An 18,699-nucleotide genomic window follows, 5' to 3' on the forward strand; every position below is an offset into this window, starting at 1 on the left:
AAGAAGAATGAATTCTTGCCATTTGCAACAACATGGGTAGACCTAGAAGGTATTATGCTAAATGAGATAAGTCAGGCAGAGGAAGACAAATACTGTATGATTTCACTCATAAGTGGAATCTAAAAACAAAAAAAAGAACAAATAAAACAAAACAGAAGCAGATTCATAGATATAAGAAATAAACTGTTAGTCAGCAGAGAGGGGAGGTGTGGGTGGAGTGGAGATGAAATAGGTGAGGGGGATTAAGAGGCACAAGCTTCCAGTTATAAAATAAATAAGTCATTGGGGATATAATGTACAGCATAGGAAATACAGTCAATAATGTCGTAATAACTATATGGTGACAGATGGTAACTAAACTTAGCATGAGGCTCATTTTGTAATGTATGAAAATATCAGATCATGGTGATGTATACCTGAAATTAATAGGATAGTGTATGTCAATTATTCTTCAATAAAAAAATTCACTATTATCATGGTGGTATAATGAGCTGAGTTTCTTTTTAAGCCAGGAGAATTTCAGAAAATAGAGTCATGTCTAGTTATTAAAGGTTTTTTTTTTTTCCTTTTCTTCTGAATCAGGTGCTGTCATACCATGCAACATGTTCAAAAGCTGAAGTTGACAAGTTTAAGGTAAGGAAGCAAAGAGTGCCTTGCCAGTACATAATGTTACGCAGCTTTCTGATCCTTTGTCATTTGCCTCTGTAGAATCACTCCCGCCCATTAGGTGTTAAGGAATAGAACTGGGCATAGGTGTGCTTGGATATTTCAGTCTTAGAGGGGAAAGGGGATTTAAATATAATAGAGCAGCCCCTTCATGATCATTTATTTATTTATTTCCATTTGCTAAGTAGGTGGGATATTAGGGGAAAAAAATCTGTGTAAGAATCAGAACACCTGGCTTTGGCATTGGTTTTTCCTCTAACTTTCTGTTCACTTAAAATCTGTGTGTTTTCATCTGCAAAAAATAGGACAACAATAGCTAACACTTGTCAAATGCTTACTATGGACCAGGCACAACACAAAGCATTTTACCTGCATTAATTCATTTGAATCTCATAATCCTGTGAAGTATACTGTTTTACAGATGAATAAGTTGAGGCATGGAGATGTTAAGTATATAGGCCAAGATCAAATGATTGTAAGGGTTATAGCCAGGCAATGCAGCCCTGGAACTGGAGTTCTTAACCACCATGTTCACTGCTGTTCAGTGGGACCTTCTTCCAGCTCCAACATTGGATAAGTCTGTGAATGAGTCTTAGATATTCTTTTTCTTTCTTTTTTTTTTTTTAAGATTTTATTTTTAAGTAATCTCCACACCCAGCGTGGGGCTCAGACTCACAACCCTGAGATCAAGAGTCACATGCTGTACCAACTGAGCCAGCCAGGTGCCCCTAGATATTCTTTTTCACCTCACTCACCACCGTTCCCTTAAAGGCAGCCCAGAATTCTTGTTCCTTTCCCCGCACTTCTAACCAGCCATGGTCAATATATGAGAGTGTGGGAAACCTGATTTTGCACGCTTATGAAGTCTATGATGTCTGCCTTTTTGTTTTTGTGGAGGTTCAGAGAATTATTGGGTTAACCACCACAACCATAAGAAAGATAGTGTTTTGTGCTGTACCAATACACATTAGTATGTAATAACACTGATGATGGCTAGTCTTCTAATTAGGAGTTTCATTTACACATACATGCATTCATGGAAGAATGGCACAGAGACCTTTGTACCTGATCGTTGAATCAGATCATTAGAGTTGAGTCACACTGATAAAGAAAGGAAACAAGGGAAGACTCCAAACTCAGAGTAGGGATGAGGGAACTGCTCAGAAGGACAGGGAGCAGCCCATCTAGCGTGGGCATAAAGTAAGCTGCGTGGGCTCCATCCAGGGATATGGTCCTATTGGCTTGATGAGAGGCTTAGGAAAAGACATGCAGTGGTAACCCAGATCAGGAAGAGATATGTTGCCAGCAGGAGGTGACAGCTGACAGCAGAGGAAGGAGACAAAACAACCCAAACCATGGCAGTCAGGGCCTTCTTGTTATAGAGAGAAGCATCCTACATACCAGCTAGAATGTTAGCGCCATTAGGGCAACACTTTTTTTTTTAAGTTTATTTATTTATTTTGAGAGAGAGAAAGGGAGAGAGCACAAGCAGGGGAGAGGCAGAGAGGGAGGAAAAAGAAAGAATCCCAAGCAAGCTCTGCACTGTAAGCACAGAGCCCAATGCAGAGCTCCATCCCATGAACCCATGAGATCATGACAAAGCAAGCCAAAATCAAAAGTTGAATGCTTAACCAACTGAGCCACCCAGGGGCCGCAGGGCAGCACGTTTTGTATTTTGTGTTCAGTGCTCTATCTCTACAGCTCTGGGGACACAGTAGTATTCAGTAATTATTTGTTGAATGGATGGATGAATGAATGAATCCAAAAAGCATCAGTGTTCTGTAACTCAAAACAGTTATTCACTAAGAAAATGTTAAAACCATGGTTACATATAATTATTTTTTATGTTTTATATTTTATAAATATGTCCATCAAAAATATTTAAAGCGTTTGTACTTTAATGAAATTTAGTTACCTAGAAATCCTATTTATGGAAATAACTTGCCACAAATATTTTACTGTTCTTACTGTTTTATACTTTATATTTTTACTGCTCTTATAATTATCATCATTTCTAAAAGAAGGAAGGGACAGGCAGGAAGAAAGACAGCAAAGCTCACAGTGGGACTAAATATGACTGCAGGAGCTATTTGATGGGACATGTCCAGAATCACAGCAGGCCAAAATCAATAGCTCTGTACTCTCTGAAGGTATTGCCCTTTGTTCGGCCTTAATTCTTAATTCCTTAGAGTAAGGAAAACACTATTGTCTTGGAATTTGCTTTTCTATTGTTAGCTCACAAACATACTAAAAATATGAAGTATTTAAATTTGAGAACAAAGGGTTATTTCATCTTAAAATTATCAAGAGTATTAACTTAGCTAATTTATTCCAGATTTTATCCTGAAAGATATTGGTAAGTATCTTATTACAATGTAATTGAGATATAGTAGATAATTTTAACCTAATGGCTTTTTTTCTTGATATATAAAGTAAACAAAACATTTTCATAATTGGTAGCTGATGTCTTGTAACTGCAGCAATAAGATTAAAATGTAGTGAGCTTAAAATAATCCTGCACATAGACACTGAAAAATATTTACTAAAATTTCACACTGGAATATGTGCAATGGCAGTTTCCTAACATTGTAACTAAATAGCAATAAATAAATGCTTTGTTTTGACCACTATGTACAACTAAACCATGCATACATTCAAATATACTGTAGGGGCACCTGAGTGGCTTAGTGGGTTAAGCGTCCCGACTCTTGATTTTGGCTCAGGTCATGACCTCAATGGGTCGTGAGATCAAGCCCTGTGTTGGGCTCCTTGCTGTCAGCACTGAGCCTGCTTGGGATTCTCTCTCTCCTTCTCTCTCTGCCCTTCCCCCACTTGGGGTGCTCTTGCTCTCTCTCTCACTCTTTCTCAAAATAAATATGTAAAAAACGTATATATGTAGTAAACTTTGCTACCTACCGTAATTTTTAGCAGAGATATTAAAGAAAAAAGAGAGAGAGAGATTTGAAATCTGCATTCAGAGTTATCTATGAGATTTCATCAGTGCAAGGATTGCTGAGTTGATGGATTATGTGCAGCTGGGACCAAGCTAGTGATCAGTGATTCAGAGATTAAGTCAGGGTTTGGAAGAAATGTCATCAGCTAGTACTGAGAAGGATCTGGAGGTCAAATACAGGTCAGACTCCAGTTACAGCCGAAACTACATTGCATTTGGGATTCAGATATGCTGAGAATGCCAAGTGGGATGTGGTTGTTTACGCAAGAGACTAGGAGGCCTCCTAGTCAAGAACTTTTCCTGGTGGAAATTGAGGCCTCTGGATGGTTCCAAGTTCAGCATGGGGTTTGTCTCTTGAATCTGTCCCTTACCACAGCCTCCTATGGATTCATCTTCTCAGCTAAAAACATGAGTAGACACAAAAGTTATGGCCCTTAGTACAGTTTCAGTACAATAAATGACTCTAAGAGCATGAGGGTTCCAGAGTGCTGGTAGAATGCAACAGAAAGCAGCAGCCCAATGGAAGGAAGCCTCAGACCAGAAGCAAGGCACCTTCTACCAAAATAGCCAGCAAAGGCTAAAGGGATGAATTCAGGCTGAGTGGTCACATTTTAAGGACAAATAAGATATACCCAGGGATGTCTCAGAAATAAGTAGAAGAGAGGGAGATCCTATTGGAGAGGATAATACATACCATTAATTGTTTTCAATTCACTACCATTTGTACTCCTAGGCGGGATGGTTTAAAGGAACACAGATTTCATATATGATAAACCTGTAGTCAATCTTTAATCATCATTAATGCTAGGCTGGTAGCTCCTTACCTTTTTTCATATCTTATCTTCCTATTTCACACCTGTCCATGCTTGGGGATTTCTTTTCCTATTGTGAAATACCATAGGAGAGGGAGAAGATGCTTTTACTTTTGTTTTGCTTTGTTCTATTAACTCTATTTCTCCAATTGGGAAAATTTCCTCTGTGGGTGTGTGGTGGTAGGTAGGTGAATGGTGCTCAGAAGGTGAAAACCATTCTAGAAGAATTCCTGGATTATCTAGCCAGAATAAGTAGATGAAACAACATATAATTGCTCAGCAAAGAATGTCAGAACCTAAGCTTATTTTTATGGTTCTGACATATTATTTATACCTTGGGATTTTGGAGAACCACCTATACACAAAATGATCACAGAACTTCCTGGAACTAATGAATTAACTTTTTAAAAGTCTGGTTGAGGCTATAATATTAATAATTTATCCTTTACGGGCTGATTGCCTTGTGCATTGAATGAAGAAAGAAGGATTTAAAGAATGGTTTTTGTCCTCATTAACATTTACTGATCTTCCTTGAACTTGAAATAAGAAAGGCGTGCACAGAAAATTTGTGCAGATTTTAGTGCCTGTTTATATTTCTTCTGCTCGGTGCTAACAGGAATAATGGATAAAGACCATATTGACAATTAGATCTCTTTGAAGATGACTGGTTTAAAGGCTTTTAATAACCTGAAGATGCCAGCTGTGATAACATAAGAAAATGAGTTTAGTGCACCAATTATATGCTCCTGTAATTTTATGCACTTCCCTAAGATTCCAATGCGGTGGACAGACCAAACAGTTATCACTATATATGCCAGTTTACCAATTAAAATCAACTCATGGACGTTCTCATGTTATATTGCCACCTTTTATCATCTCTTCTTTCAATTCCAAACTGCATGGGTTATGGCTGCAATCAGAGATGAACTCGTTTACAGCACTATTTAACTGCCTCAGTAATTAAACACCAATAACTCATGTTGGGTGTTTGGGTTTGGACTACCTCTTGCATATTTCAAGTTATCAATGTTAATGCCTGGGCCACAAATTAACATCCTGGTAAAGTAAATAAAATAAAATAAAGTGCCAAGGAATAGGTACTCCTTGTGGCCTTTACGTAGCTACATCAAAAATAGGACCTTATGGTCTCCTCTGTGAGACGGAGGGCAGTGGACAGACAGGGCAATAGGATGGGATATACTAGGCTTTTTTTTTAAGTAATTAAGTTTGAGTAGACATCTTTGATCCATGAAATATTCAAATGTTATCATAAGAAGCTTCCTCACTCAGAACCACCGTGGCAGTCGTGCCGGTAGATGTGTTTGTCACAGGTCCTGCACAAGAGTCCCTGCACGAGGGGTGTCCCTGAGGAGGCAGGAGGTGGGGCTCACCCCTACTTGGCTGGTCAAGTGATGGCATACCTTTTAGTAACTGACCTCCCAAAGGATGCACCTTTTTCTAATTGCACAAAGACAGGACATCTGCTGGCCACTGCCCTGCCAACTCTATTTCCAAAGCCGTGGAAAAGTCCAGTCCTTGCAGCAGCTTCTTGCAGAGGAAAAGTGTCCTGGGTAGACAGAGGACAACACCACGGCACTTACCCAAACCCAAGTAATGAGGCAACTGCCAAGGCAGGGAGGAGCAAGGTAGGGCAGAGGTTTGGGGAGCCCATGTTCCCTACCGCGGTCAGTAGGAAGCACCTTCTAGCTCCTCTCCTGCAGGCCGGGTGCTCCCACAGTGACACCTCCAGAGTCCAGGGGGTGATCCAGGACCTCAGGGGGCGCGGGAGGAAGGAGAGCTTTCTCTTGTTTCTCTAGCCTCAGCCCTCACAGTCTTCTGAAATGCTACCTTTGGAAATCTCAACAACCAACAACTTTCCAGTTCACCTTGGCATACTTCTAAGGTTGTTTAAAAAGATGACCTCGCAGCAGTATAAATGGAATTTGGGACTCATCTTACACCTAACCTACTCTGTCTCCTCTCCTGTCCCCACCTCTTAACTTTAGGGGGTTGTTTTTACTTTAAATAGTAGCTATGCTGAGTTTAATTTCCAAGATTTTTTTTTTTTAATCAGGGAAAGTTATTGAACCTTCAGTGGGAAATTGGCTGCAGGGGAAACAGCTGGATCAGCATCCTAAAGGGCATCTCCTGCTCCTAAGGCAGCAGACTGAGCCATGCAGCCAGCACCACTGGGACATGCCCATAAATATGTGGAGTGCTCTGTGTCCAAATGTCCATGTGATCATATGGGGTTCTCTTTATGAGTAGTGTCTTAATGAAATGTTAGCTCAGAAAAAAAAGATGGTTACACTTTCTCACTCTTGAGTATGGAAAGTAGTGGGGAGGGGAGTGGTGTGAGGAGAACTGGGGCTGCAAGTCCAGGCTGGCCTTTTCTACTGCTGAACTACGTGGCTATGAGTTGAGGGCTCTTCAAGAACCCACCAGGCCCTCCTGTGGTGACCCTGACCTCCTTTCAGGTCAGCGTAAACAACCATTATTGATCACTTCTTTCCATTTGGAAACAAAATAGGGACACTGTCTCCAAAAGGTCACAGTGGATGTTTACTTTCCCTGGGAGGAAGGATGCGCCTGGAAGGCTTTCTCCCACCTTCTTGCTTCCACACATTAACAGAGCTGGTCCCCTGTACTCCTTGAGTGGAACACATGAAGGCCCAGGGAGTCTGACCCTGAGGGAATGAAATAAAAGGCAGTTCATTTTTGGTTTTGGAGCAGTGATGAGTCATGAAGGCCCAGGGAAGACAGGAGTGGAGGGCAATAGTGTGGCCCTGTTGGAGCGCTGATGCCTGAACAATGAAGGCAACTATAGAGGCCAGAGGGATCAGACCCTCTGGGTTTCCAGAACCCTGGGGCAGCTCGGACTATCTCACTCTCCCCTCTCTCTGGTTTTCCTCTAGTTAAAGCCATCTCTAACTGTAGGTACAGAACTGGGAAATTGATGCCCCCTCACCTCAATGATGTGGGTTTGGTTTGGCAGTCATAATGGTTGGTTTTCTTCTGCATTTCCTTCGGTATACATAGAAGCTTCCCTCCCCCTCCTCTCCAGGGGCACACTTGACATAATTACCCAGTGACCTTTGTGTCCTCATATGTCCTCAATCCCGTGTGCTGTTCCCTCATGGAACAGAGGACTTGAGAATGTCTCCCATGCCACCACCATCCTCACAGTTACCATCAGCTCAGACTCTCATTCTTTCTCATTCAGACCATTGTTTGCATGCCCCCCTACCTGGTCTCCCTGCCACCTTTTCTCTCTCATTGGCACAGAGCCCAATGCAGGGTTCAAATTCAAGAACCGTTGAGATCATGACCTGAGCCGAAGTCGGACACTTAACTGACTGAGCCACCCATGTGCCCCATCCCTCCCTTTTTAAAATAAGTTCTTAAGACCTATTCCCAAATTCATCCTGTGCATAGTGGACAGATTAACAGTACTCTTCTGTTGGTGCCAGTCTTCCTTCTCAAAGAGCTCAACATCTATGATTCCATCATTTCAAATTCTTCAGTTGGACATTAAAATGAGTGAAGGGGAGTGGAAAACACAGGCTTCAGTTATGGAATGAATGAGTCATGGGAATAAAAGGTACAGCACAGGGAATACAGTCAATGACACAGTTCTAGCATAGGGTGACAGATGGTAGCTACACTCATGGTGAGCACAGCGTAACGTATAGAGAAGTTGAGTCACTGTGTTGTACACCTGAAACTGATCTAACACTGAATGTCAACTATACTCAAATAAAAAATGTTTAACTAAATAACCAAATTCATTATAATGATACTTTTAAAAACTGCTCTGAACTCTCACCTCCAGTTCACTACTCCATCTGGCTTCCCATACTCCCCCTGACCGACCCTTCCCACGAGCTATGTTAGATATTTTCTGTCCATTCTCTGCCCTTCTCTATCTCTGCTCCCATTCCTGCCTCTATCTTTGCATAGAGGCCTGACAATCTGCTTCTGCTCAGTTGCGCCCCCTCCATGAAGTCGTTCTCACTGTAATTCAGGCAGAAGTGATCTGCTCGTTTGCCATTTTTTCATTATACATATCAGTCTCTACCTTGCAATGTAAATCTTTATGCACCTGCCCAATCACCTGGTTAAACCAGGAGCATTTTTAGGAGTGAATCCTTGTCTTAGTCATTTTTGTAACCCTTATATTTCCTAAAGTGCCACTTGCACCTGGGTGCTGGAGAAATGTCTACCAAATTCATTGAACTGTTTGCAGTTTTGATGGCAGAGGTGTTTACAACATGTGAGTCAATTTTGGAGTAAGGATTTATGACATTAAGAGTGTCGCAAATTCTTTCTCAACACCTGTTTTAGGTTCTTGTTTACTAGTTTCCTAAGAAGCCTGAACTATATGAAAAGAAAGGGATTCATTTTCTTTGTTTAGCATATTCTCTTTGGAGTGTTCAGTAATGACAATATCTGTCCTTCCCTAGTTTGGGCAAAGGCTCCTTGTCATTCTTAGTTGATTCAGCAATTTCTTTAATACAGGCATACCTTAGAAACACTGAGGGTTTGGTTCCAGCAATAAAGCAAATATCACAATAAAGCAAGTCAAATGAATTTTTTGGTTTCCCAGTGTATGTAATAGTTTTGTTGACACTCTACTATATCTATTCACTGTGCAATAGCATGATGTCTAACAATGTGCCTATCTTAATTAACAAATATTTTATTGCTAAAAGTGGCTAACCATCTTCTGAGCTTTGAGCAAGTCATAATCACTGATCACTGATCACCATAACAAATTTAATAATGTAAAAGTTTGTAGTGGATTGAGAATTAGGAAAATGTGACACAGACACATTATGTGAGCAAACGCTTTTGGAAGAATGGCACTGATAGACTCCCTCAACACAAGGCTGCCACAAACTTTCATTTTGCAAAAACCGAAGTACCTGTGAAGTGCAATAAACCAAAGTGCGATAAAATGAGGCATGCCTCTATTAGATGTGATTCTTCACTCATGTGTCCTGCTACCACCATCCTGATGACTACGTTTGTCGAAACCATTATTTTCTTGAATCTCAGGATGTCTTTCTAATTTTTTTCATTTGTATGGTCCCATTTTCTGTCCTTTCTACCTATTTTTGAAATTGTGTGCTGCTTTGGTAGTTTTGCGTGTTTTCTCTCAGTTGACAGTGAATCCATCCAAAATCTTAAAAATGTGCATAAATCATGATTCTACTGATCTCAGGGCACAATATGAAATGCCAAGTTAGGAGACAACGTCTTTGTTGCCAGAGCTGTCTGTTTTTAAGCAGCCTTTGGAAGGCCACAGACACAGTAAGACAAGAGAGAGCAAACATGGAAGTAGACAAAACAGCCACCAGACTTCTCAGTTCATTTAAAATTTCTAAAAAAAAGGAAAAAAAGAAAAAAGTAATAAAATTCCTAGACCTCCGGTTTCCTCATCTTCACAACAAAGCCATTTTCAGCTATAACATGCTATAATTTTATGAGCCTATAAAATTTATCTCCAGGAGGGAAGGGGAAAATAAAACATAAAGCAACATAAAGTTGACAAAATATCTTGGGGCTCTTATAATTTCTGAATACCCAAAGCTTTTAAATTTAAGCTCTATTTAAAAAATTGGAGTATTTGGTGGAAGACTTGGCTCAGTTTGATGTAATTACATATAATAAGTGATTTCCGAAACCCACCATGGCTACATTATATTTGAAGGTAACATTTTACAGTAATACTCATGAGAAAGATAAGTGATTATTTTAGGTAGAACAAGGATCTGAATCTCATCAGTATAGAAACTATACACTAAGGCTACCTATAAATGTTAAATAATTATAATGCCTTAAATGATACTACTTAGCAGGGCATAAAAAACGTTTTCCTACCCGTTATCTCACTGGAGCCTCACAACCTCTTCTTGAGGGCAGGGTCATTATAGCTCCAATTTACATACAAGGTGACCAAGAACCAAAGAACCAGCAAGAAAAATGCGTGTATTTGGCTTTGATTTTTTTCTCTCTAGTGTTTTGTTTTGACCTTGAAGACAATGCTTCATTTCAAGTACTGAAGAAGAAAATGTAAGCAATAGCATGGAATTTTATCCTGAAGTCATTTCTTTTGACGTAACTGTTATTCTTGGAAACTGTGGCATTTTGACAGTTTGTGGGGCCAAATAAGCCTGAATGGTGTTGATGTCTGAGAAAAACGGAATTTGAGGCTGAACTTTAACATAGACATTTAAAAAGAGGCTTTTTGTGGTACTCTTTGGGCAATTGATACATAATGCTATTTTATTAGAAACTTATTTTTGTATTATGGTTGTGCTATCCATGTGACTTCTCGCCCTGGGGTTTCAGACTGCTTAGAAACCTAAGGAAATTGGAAACAGCAAACATTATGGAGATATTGCATCATTCTTAGCAAGTAGGTATATGATCCATTATTCTGACATCTTGCTTGTCTTCCTTATAGTCTGATTGGCTATCTAGCTATATAGAAATCTCTCGACATCTGGAAAGCTCAAAGGAAAGAGAGCAGTCCCACTTTATTATCCTGTATTCTCCAGGCCTGCCAAGTACCTTGTAATACAGATAACAAGGATGTGAGATTGTGAACATCCGTTTAAGGATAAAGCACTTGTCAGGAGATAAAGTCTTATGTTTAAGGCATGAGAACTCATGAACTAGAGACTATTTTGGGAAAGATATGAAGTGAAGAATGTGAGATTGGGTTTATATTTGTATAATATTTCCTATAGCGATGCATGCTATTAGGGACATCATGGGCAGTAATCTGCATATCTGAAATATGACGACTTTAACATAAGACTCTAAGGTCTTTTTAAGGATTTTTGAAAGTTATGATTCTGAATTAACCTCTGTATATTGCCTCAGTTTGTATATGTGAATATGTATGGTGTGTGTGTGTGTGTGTGTGTGTGTGTGTGTGTGTGTGCTTGCATGTGCTTTAGCTTAAAGGGATAGTCAAGTGATGTAGAGTTTCAACTCTGGCTTTGGAAAAAAGATCTTATGGCAGTTCGTTATATCCAAAGAGACAAGCAATGGAAAATCTGTGAGAAAACAAGATCTGAGATGAAACGTTTTGGCCACTGGGTGCCATCCTTGCTCCACGTAAGGATTTACTGAGCCACAGTTCTAGGAAAAATGGTTAGAACCCAAAAGACAGTAATTTAAAAGTAATTTCAAGATATAATAATGTTTGTGTGTGCACATGACCTAGAATATGTTAATGACACAGGCAGCTTATTCATTTGCCGAGGCACGAGGTGCAAGGACTGGGGAAATCTCCCCTCTGGTTCAGCCTTATCAACAAAGCCTGAGCAAAGCCCTCTTGCTGGCTGGATCCCAAGGAACCAGCCAGCGGGTACAGGGGAGCTGCTGTGGAGGCGCTGGGAGCTGATGACGACGTGGTGTGGTGGGTATCCAGAGGTCGGATGCGCCATTAATTATTTTTATTGCTGCGTGTACTGCGGTATGTGTATAAACAGGACTTGAACCCAGCCATCTGTGTGGCTGTGCCCTGTGCCTTTGAATGCATTCCTGTCATTGCTAGAGCTGGTGGAGCCATTCAGCACTCTCCCCTTCAGCAGGAATGCTGGTGATGGGTGCCGGAGGAATAGTAACTCTGTTTGGGGTTCCTTTTGTTACCCTAGAAGCAATTCATGGAGTTTGCAAAAACAACACCTTACCCAGGCACTAGAACGTCCATAGTCAATGACACAGTATCTGTGCAGGATTTTGCTATCTTTGGATTTGATGCCAATATACATAAACCTGAGAAATTAAACTCAGCAATGAACAAGAATAGCCACAGAGACTATTCTAAGGCTGTCAGCCAATACAGGCTGATGTTTCTATCCAGGGCCTCAAATATATGATTGGGACTGAAAGAAATTAGGACGTAAAGAAGTAAGAATTTTAATAAAAATTGAAAATCTGTTATAGTCACACCATAAAAGAAAATTCTACAGTCCTTTCTACAAGACCACATTGTAGAAGGGTTCCAAGCTCAAAATAGATTTTATCTCCTACCCCCAGGTTGGGGGCTGTGTAGAATGGCCTCATAGCTGGCCCTAGAAGCTGGCCCAGAGCAGGGCCTACAGGTACTTCCTTTAGTCTCATTGTAATCAAATCCACACACCCATGAAAGAGGAGATTGTAAGAAGGACTGGTGAGACTTTAAAAAGGGTAGGCTTTTTTCAACCTATCCAGGGATAAAAGGCTTAAAGGCTATTCCACTGTTAACCATCTACAGGTGGATGGACTTTCAAATACATTTTCTGGGCTTACTGTAGGATAACATGATACCAATCATTATATACTTTTAAATATTGCTACTCGCTAAGAGTAGTGTTTTATAGCCACAGCGTTCCTTCTGATTCAGTGTGCTTTCACAGCTCTTATTTCATTGGATGTTAACAGAAGCCTTTAAAGGAGGCATCAGTGACTTTATCCCGTTTATGAACCAGGCAGCTGAGGGACATTGCATACTGCCAGTTTGGAGACCTCACTTCCTGCTGCTGAGGTCCTTTTTTGGGATTCTCCCACCCAGTATGTGCTCAGTTCACTCGGTGTGACAGTCACCTGGAAAATAACAAACATTTAATGAACATTTTACCAGGTGCCAGGTGTGTTTTCAGTGCCTTCCCTGTATTACAAATTAAAAAATCGAGATAGGGATAAGCATGCTGAATTTGTGATATCCCCTTTCTGTGATAACAGACATGGAATCCTTCCTGCTTTACATTCTTCTGGTCCTGGTTTGGTCCTGGTTTGGTCTGATTATGAGCCCTTCTGAATTCTAAGGCTTAGGTTCTTAATAGATGAGTTCAGATTTCAACAGACTTTACTAAGGGTGTGTGTGTGTGTGTGTGTGTGTGTGTGTGTGTGTGTGTGTTCAAGGTTACATAGTGGTGAGACAATCCAGGACTACTGCTTAAGCAGATGTGTATTCTCAGACTTCAGCATTCTGGAATATCAACATCAAGGGACAGGTTGTAGGATCTAAAAGTGATCTTTCCCCTCAAAGGGTAAATCCCAAACAGTTCTCGTGCTGAATGATCCCATTCTTCTGTATACTAGGTTCACTTTCCTAACATACATTATAATTAATCTTGGGCCTTTCCAGAGACAGAAGGGAGTTCTGTGAAAATCAAGTTTTGTGGTGGTTTCTGCAGGAACAGGTGGCCATCCTCACCACTGGCTTAAATTTGTCAAACATGAAATGTTAAGCTGGATTTTAAAGAAGGACACTTTGCACTCTCCCCCTCACCACCAGCAGGAAAGCCCTAGAATTTAGACAAGAAAGACAAGAGGGAGAGAGGCTCCCTATGACTACTTTGCTCTAATACGAAAAATCATAGAACTCACCCTCCCTTTAAAACCACAGAGAAACTTATTTTTCTGCTTAGAATATCTTTCAAACCATCAGTGATCCCTTTGAAAACAGCATTCCTCTGGTTCTCTGAAGAGTTATGTGTGAGAGCAAAGGCTGATTATTTTGATAACCCCCTTAAAAAACCAAAGGTCCAAGTATGCTGTTGTTAGGAATGTCCCTGTCTGCACTAGGCTGTGATCAGGCGTCTCTCTCCATGTGAGCTCTTGCTCCCACTGCATCATGATTCACTCATGAGAAGTCAGGGCTGAGTGGTTGCCAGGTCCCAGAATGCAGGACAACCTGCCCCACCGATTGCACTCCTGCAAAGCCAACCACTGCAGGCAGATTCCCCTGGCCACTCCTGGAGCTGGCAGCAACAAGCACCCGGGGGCCCCTTGAGCCAAATGTGCAGAGCCGTATACATGCATGCAGTATGGAGCCCCTGGGTATGCTCAGTGCAGTCTGGCTTTCCTTACAAAGGGCATAAACGTGGCCTGTGTCAAGGCCTAAGTTTCTCATCTTTTGGCAATCCCTTCCAGAAAGAACTATTTCCAAGTTGCAGTTTGGAGAATCTCAGGGAAGTTTGCCAGTGGGTCCAATTTGGGTCAAGTGCTGATCCCTGGACCAACCAACTGTGACAACCAACTGTGACAGGGGCATAGTCCTAGAACAATATGTCAGGTCCAGAGTGGAAACAGCCTGGCTGGAGTAGAATGCATGGTCTCCTTGAAAGGAGAGGGATATAGGTAGATAGTCTTATAGCTGTCCTTCACAGATGAGGTATACATGCACAGAACTTTAAGATGTGACTTTTGGTCCCTATCCAACCTATTGTGGCCTCTCTTGTGGAAAGCACACAATTCCTGGAGCACAGGTGAGATGCTCACAACTCCCCCTTCATAATTTGTTAATGTAGACACTAAGTGACACCAGTGTCTATCTGACCTATCTGCCATAGTGGTTTCCTAATTGACTTTGTCTGGATCGCATTATTGAAAAGAATGTATTATTATATCCTTAAGACATTTCTATTTCCACAGCTAATCCCCACTGATGGTCACCCTGATTTGGCTCTCAAACTCACCCAAATTTTGTAAGGCAAATAAATATAAATTGGCCCAGGAACTCCTCATTAACAATTATCTCACCTGATCACATGACAGTCACATCTTTCTATTGCTTTTCTGCCCTGGAGGTGCTAATGTAGAACCAGGAAAGCCCCTTTCAACTAGATCAACCAATAACCCACAGATTCCTTCTCAAGTGGCCATTTCTTCATGAACTAGATAGGATTTACTGGAGAATCGAGCAGATCGAGAGGCCAAACATCCCTAGCTCTGATGTTTGAAACTCACAGTAAAAGCTCAAGTCCTAATCTACTTCCTGGCCTCATTAGAATTCAGTTAGGAGAAGGGCATTCTTTCCTAGAGGCTCTCTGGCAGATTTGTGTATGAACAGTTAACCCTGGTGTTAGCAAAAGCAGTTACTTGTATCCAAACAGCTTTCTCTGGCTGCCAAGAGAATCCCAAAGCTGTTTAGACAAGACTTTTCTTATCCTCCCACCAGGATGCAAATATTTTAAGTGGACAGAGTGAGATAAAATGCAGTCAGTACTGCGCTGACACTGACCACATCCTGCGGCTGCTGGATGTTGGGACTTGGAGGTCAGGGGAGGAAGGTGAAGGAGAGGACACTAGAGACAAGGAGACAAAGAAAAATTTTAAAGGCTTCCTTGACATTGTTTAAAATTATTTCCCTGGATAAACAAGTTTGGACTCTAAAATGCGTCAATACATAACTGCAAAAGGTATGTAGAAATACACATATATTTCTAGGACAGGTAGAACTGCTAATCAGACCATGAAACGGATATGTGAGGGTAAGACAACCTTGAGTTTTTTTTCTTTTTTTCTGCCATATTCCCATAACTGTTCTTCAGATGCCTAAATGTAGACGCAGGGAGATTTATTTTTCTTCTAACAGGGTATGTTATAGTTGTCACTCAGCCTTGAAATAGTTTTCCTCTCCAGTGGAACATCAGGCTGGTAATATATTTGCATAGCCCTTCCCACCTGTCATTCTTTTGCCCGCCTCATGCGTCAGCATTGCACAGGGTCCCCAGCCAGCCAATGGCAAGCTTGTAAGTTGCTGCATTTATGGGACATATTTTCAAAATGTTCATAGTCACCCAGCAACAGGAAAAGGTATTTTTCATTGGCTCTCTTGCTGTCAGCTAGAAAGGAGGATAATCCGGATAGACTTCAGCTGTGAAGATCAAGATGGGACACTGGAAGAGGGGCAGGAACCAGTGGGGAGGGGAGGCTAGATGTTTGAACACAGGAGCCTCTCAGTGGCCAATGTGATATTTATAAGTATTGTGTAAAGCATGATATTTCATCCCCCCCCCAAAATAAAAAAATAAAATGTTAAAGAATAGCGCTGTAACAGGGCAGGTAGCTTTCATCTGCAGTGTCATAGGATGCATAAAAGATCAATCTTGGCTCCCAGTTTCATCTGCCTGATCAAAGGAAGCGCTGCTGAATTTGGAGTCCCAGTGAGAAATAAATTAGAGCTTTTTTTGTGGAAACAATTAAGCTTTCCTCTATTGGAGGGAGGATGCCATGTATAGTGCATATTCTAAATGCAAATCAATCCCACGAGCTACTTTATCAATATCTGATCTTGTGAATTATCTTGCGCTTAAAAAGTTCTACCTAAGGAACACCTGGGTGGCTCAGTTGGTTGAGCGTCTGACTCTTGGTTCCGGCTCAGGTAGTGATCTCATGGTTTGTGAGTTCGAGCCTCACATAGAACTCTGGGCTGACAGTGTGGAGCCTGCTTGGGATTCTCTCTCTCTCTCTCTCTCTCTCTCTCTCTCTCTCTCTGCCACTCCCCCACACGTGCTCACTCTCTCTGTTTCTCAAAAGTAAATAAATAAACATTTAATAAAATTTTTAAAAAAGTTCTACCTAAATTCTTCAGGCTGATTCCTGCCCCACTCTCCAAGAAAACCCAGGAATAAGTCAAGGTAGCCCAGGTTTTGAATAACAGGCTATCTCACCACGTCCTCTGACTTCTCCTTTGACTGTTCCCATGCAATCTATCTATAGAGGAAAACAGGGTTTCCTCGTTCTGATTTTACTCTTTTGCTGTTACTATAGAGCAGAAAATTAATATTGACTGGGTGCGTATGTGAAATCAAAGCAATTGGGGAATGCTCTGTAAGCCGGACAAGGGGAAAAAAAATACTTAAACTGGTGGTGCCCAGTCCTTGCTGAGAACCCTGCCTCTTGTCACTTTAAGCTGTATGATGGGAGGGCATACACTCTCAATAATTACAAACAGTTAAACTCAAGGATTCGATGCCAGGAGCACATACTTATCCTGTCACTGGTCTAATGCAAAAGAGTCCGTTTACTCGAAGAGCATTCAGTGTAGACTTCCCTGCCGATTCACTGAGCTGCTGCTCTTGCCTGCTTAAAGCAGCAAAATGGAAGGAAGGTGCTGTCTGTCCGCTTTGCCAAGAGTTAAGTCCGGTTGGAAATTAACCATAATTAATGGTAATTATAATTAACAGTGGGCAACATATTAACTGTAGATCCAATACTATTACATGCATGTTAATTCTGTAGACTCCTATTAATAAACTAGTATGTGAATATCATCTCTGTGTGTCTCTAATGGGTATAAAAAATGATGCAGGCAAATTTGCCTTAGCTAGACTCTAAGCTACTTGAAAACTGCTATATCTTCAGTGCCTAACACAATGCCTGGTATATGGTAGGTGGTCAAAAATATCTCTTGCCTTGGAATGTTGTGAAACATTTCTATCTTTTAAATGTTTGGATTTATGCATCTAATGGAAACTAAACTAGGAGACCTGAGTTGTAATCTTGTTCTGTAATGAGTTTATGAGATAGATTTTATCATTACCTCATTTTATAGAGGAAGGACTGAGGGATAAGAGGTAATGTGACCCTCCTAATGTCACAGAGTTAGTAGATCACAAGAGTAAGATTTGAACCTGAGTCTAATACAAGGTTCATGTTCTTACCATTATGCAAGCCTGCCTACACACCTGTGTGTTTTTTAAGTATTGAAATATGAACCCATGGACAGGACATGCTGTCCCTCTGTACCGCATAGCTGCTTCTCCTGTTTCAAAGTGCAGAGTAGAACATTGAAGGAAAAAGACTTATGAGATTAAAATACCAGTTTTGAGATGACACACAATAAATTGAGAGTCAAGATGCAGGATGAATGAAAAACCTGGAAGTTTCTGAGTGCTAAACAGCTCATCCAGTTCAGATTGGAGTCCCAGCCTATTTCTTGTGGGGGGGGTGGGGGGCTCTGCGGAGGTGGGGAAATGTTGGTCTGGGCCACTTTTGCTGTCACCATCACCATCACCAACACCATCACGAGACCTGGGTTCAAGGCACAGCTCATGGGACTGTGGGCAGTGCCCACAAAGGAGTTAAACCCGTCAAACCCCCCTTTCCACAGTCAGAAAAGTGGGCTAACAGGAACCATCCTAAGCGGTAGTGTGAAGATGAAATGAGATGACAATATGGAGAGAACTGTATTTATCCTAGCACATCACAGAGCTTGATAAATATTAAATCTCTTCTCTCGTTCTCTTATACCCTTAAACAAAAAGGTTGAAGAATCACATTTGTGTAGCGGATTATAAAAGGAGTCCATAAAATTATCCAGTTTTTCTCTGTGGACTTTTTAATCAGCAAATGTTGGCTCCTTACTTAACCATTTCTATTCTGGTAAGAATAGAATTCTTTTCTATTCCAGTAAGACTTTAGAAAAGCTCAGAGACAAGGTGAAAATTTGAGCTAGAAATTTATGTTAGACAAGGCTTTCCA

The 18,699-nt window shown here is 41.0% G+C and overlaps 1 protein-coding gene across 2 annotated transcripts in view; it reads left to right on the top strand.

The window, feature by feature from the left end:
- Positions 1–18,699, top strand: part of PDE11A (phosphodiesterase 11A) — a 375,452-nt gene that overhangs the window by 239,843 nt on the left and 116,910 nt on the right. For both annotated transcript variants that reach the window (XR_009256998.1, XM_058712978.1), the window contains exon 10: positions 583–633. Coding sequence is in view for 1 of the 2 variants with exons in the window: in XM_058712978.1 (XP_058568961.1) it covers positions 583–633 (51 nt within the window). In the remaining variant the exon portion in view is untranslated. The remainder of the gene's footprint in view (positions 1–582; positions 634–18,699) is intronic.

Source organism: Neofelis nebulosa, chromosome 2 (genome assembly GCF_028018385.1).
Source record: "Neofelis nebulosa isolate mNeoNeb1 chromosome 2, mNeoNeb1.pri, whole genome shotgun sequence".
NCBI classification, from domain to species: domain Eukaryota; kingdom Metazoa; phylum Chordata; class Mammalia; order Carnivora; family Felidae; genus Neofelis; species Neofelis nebulosa.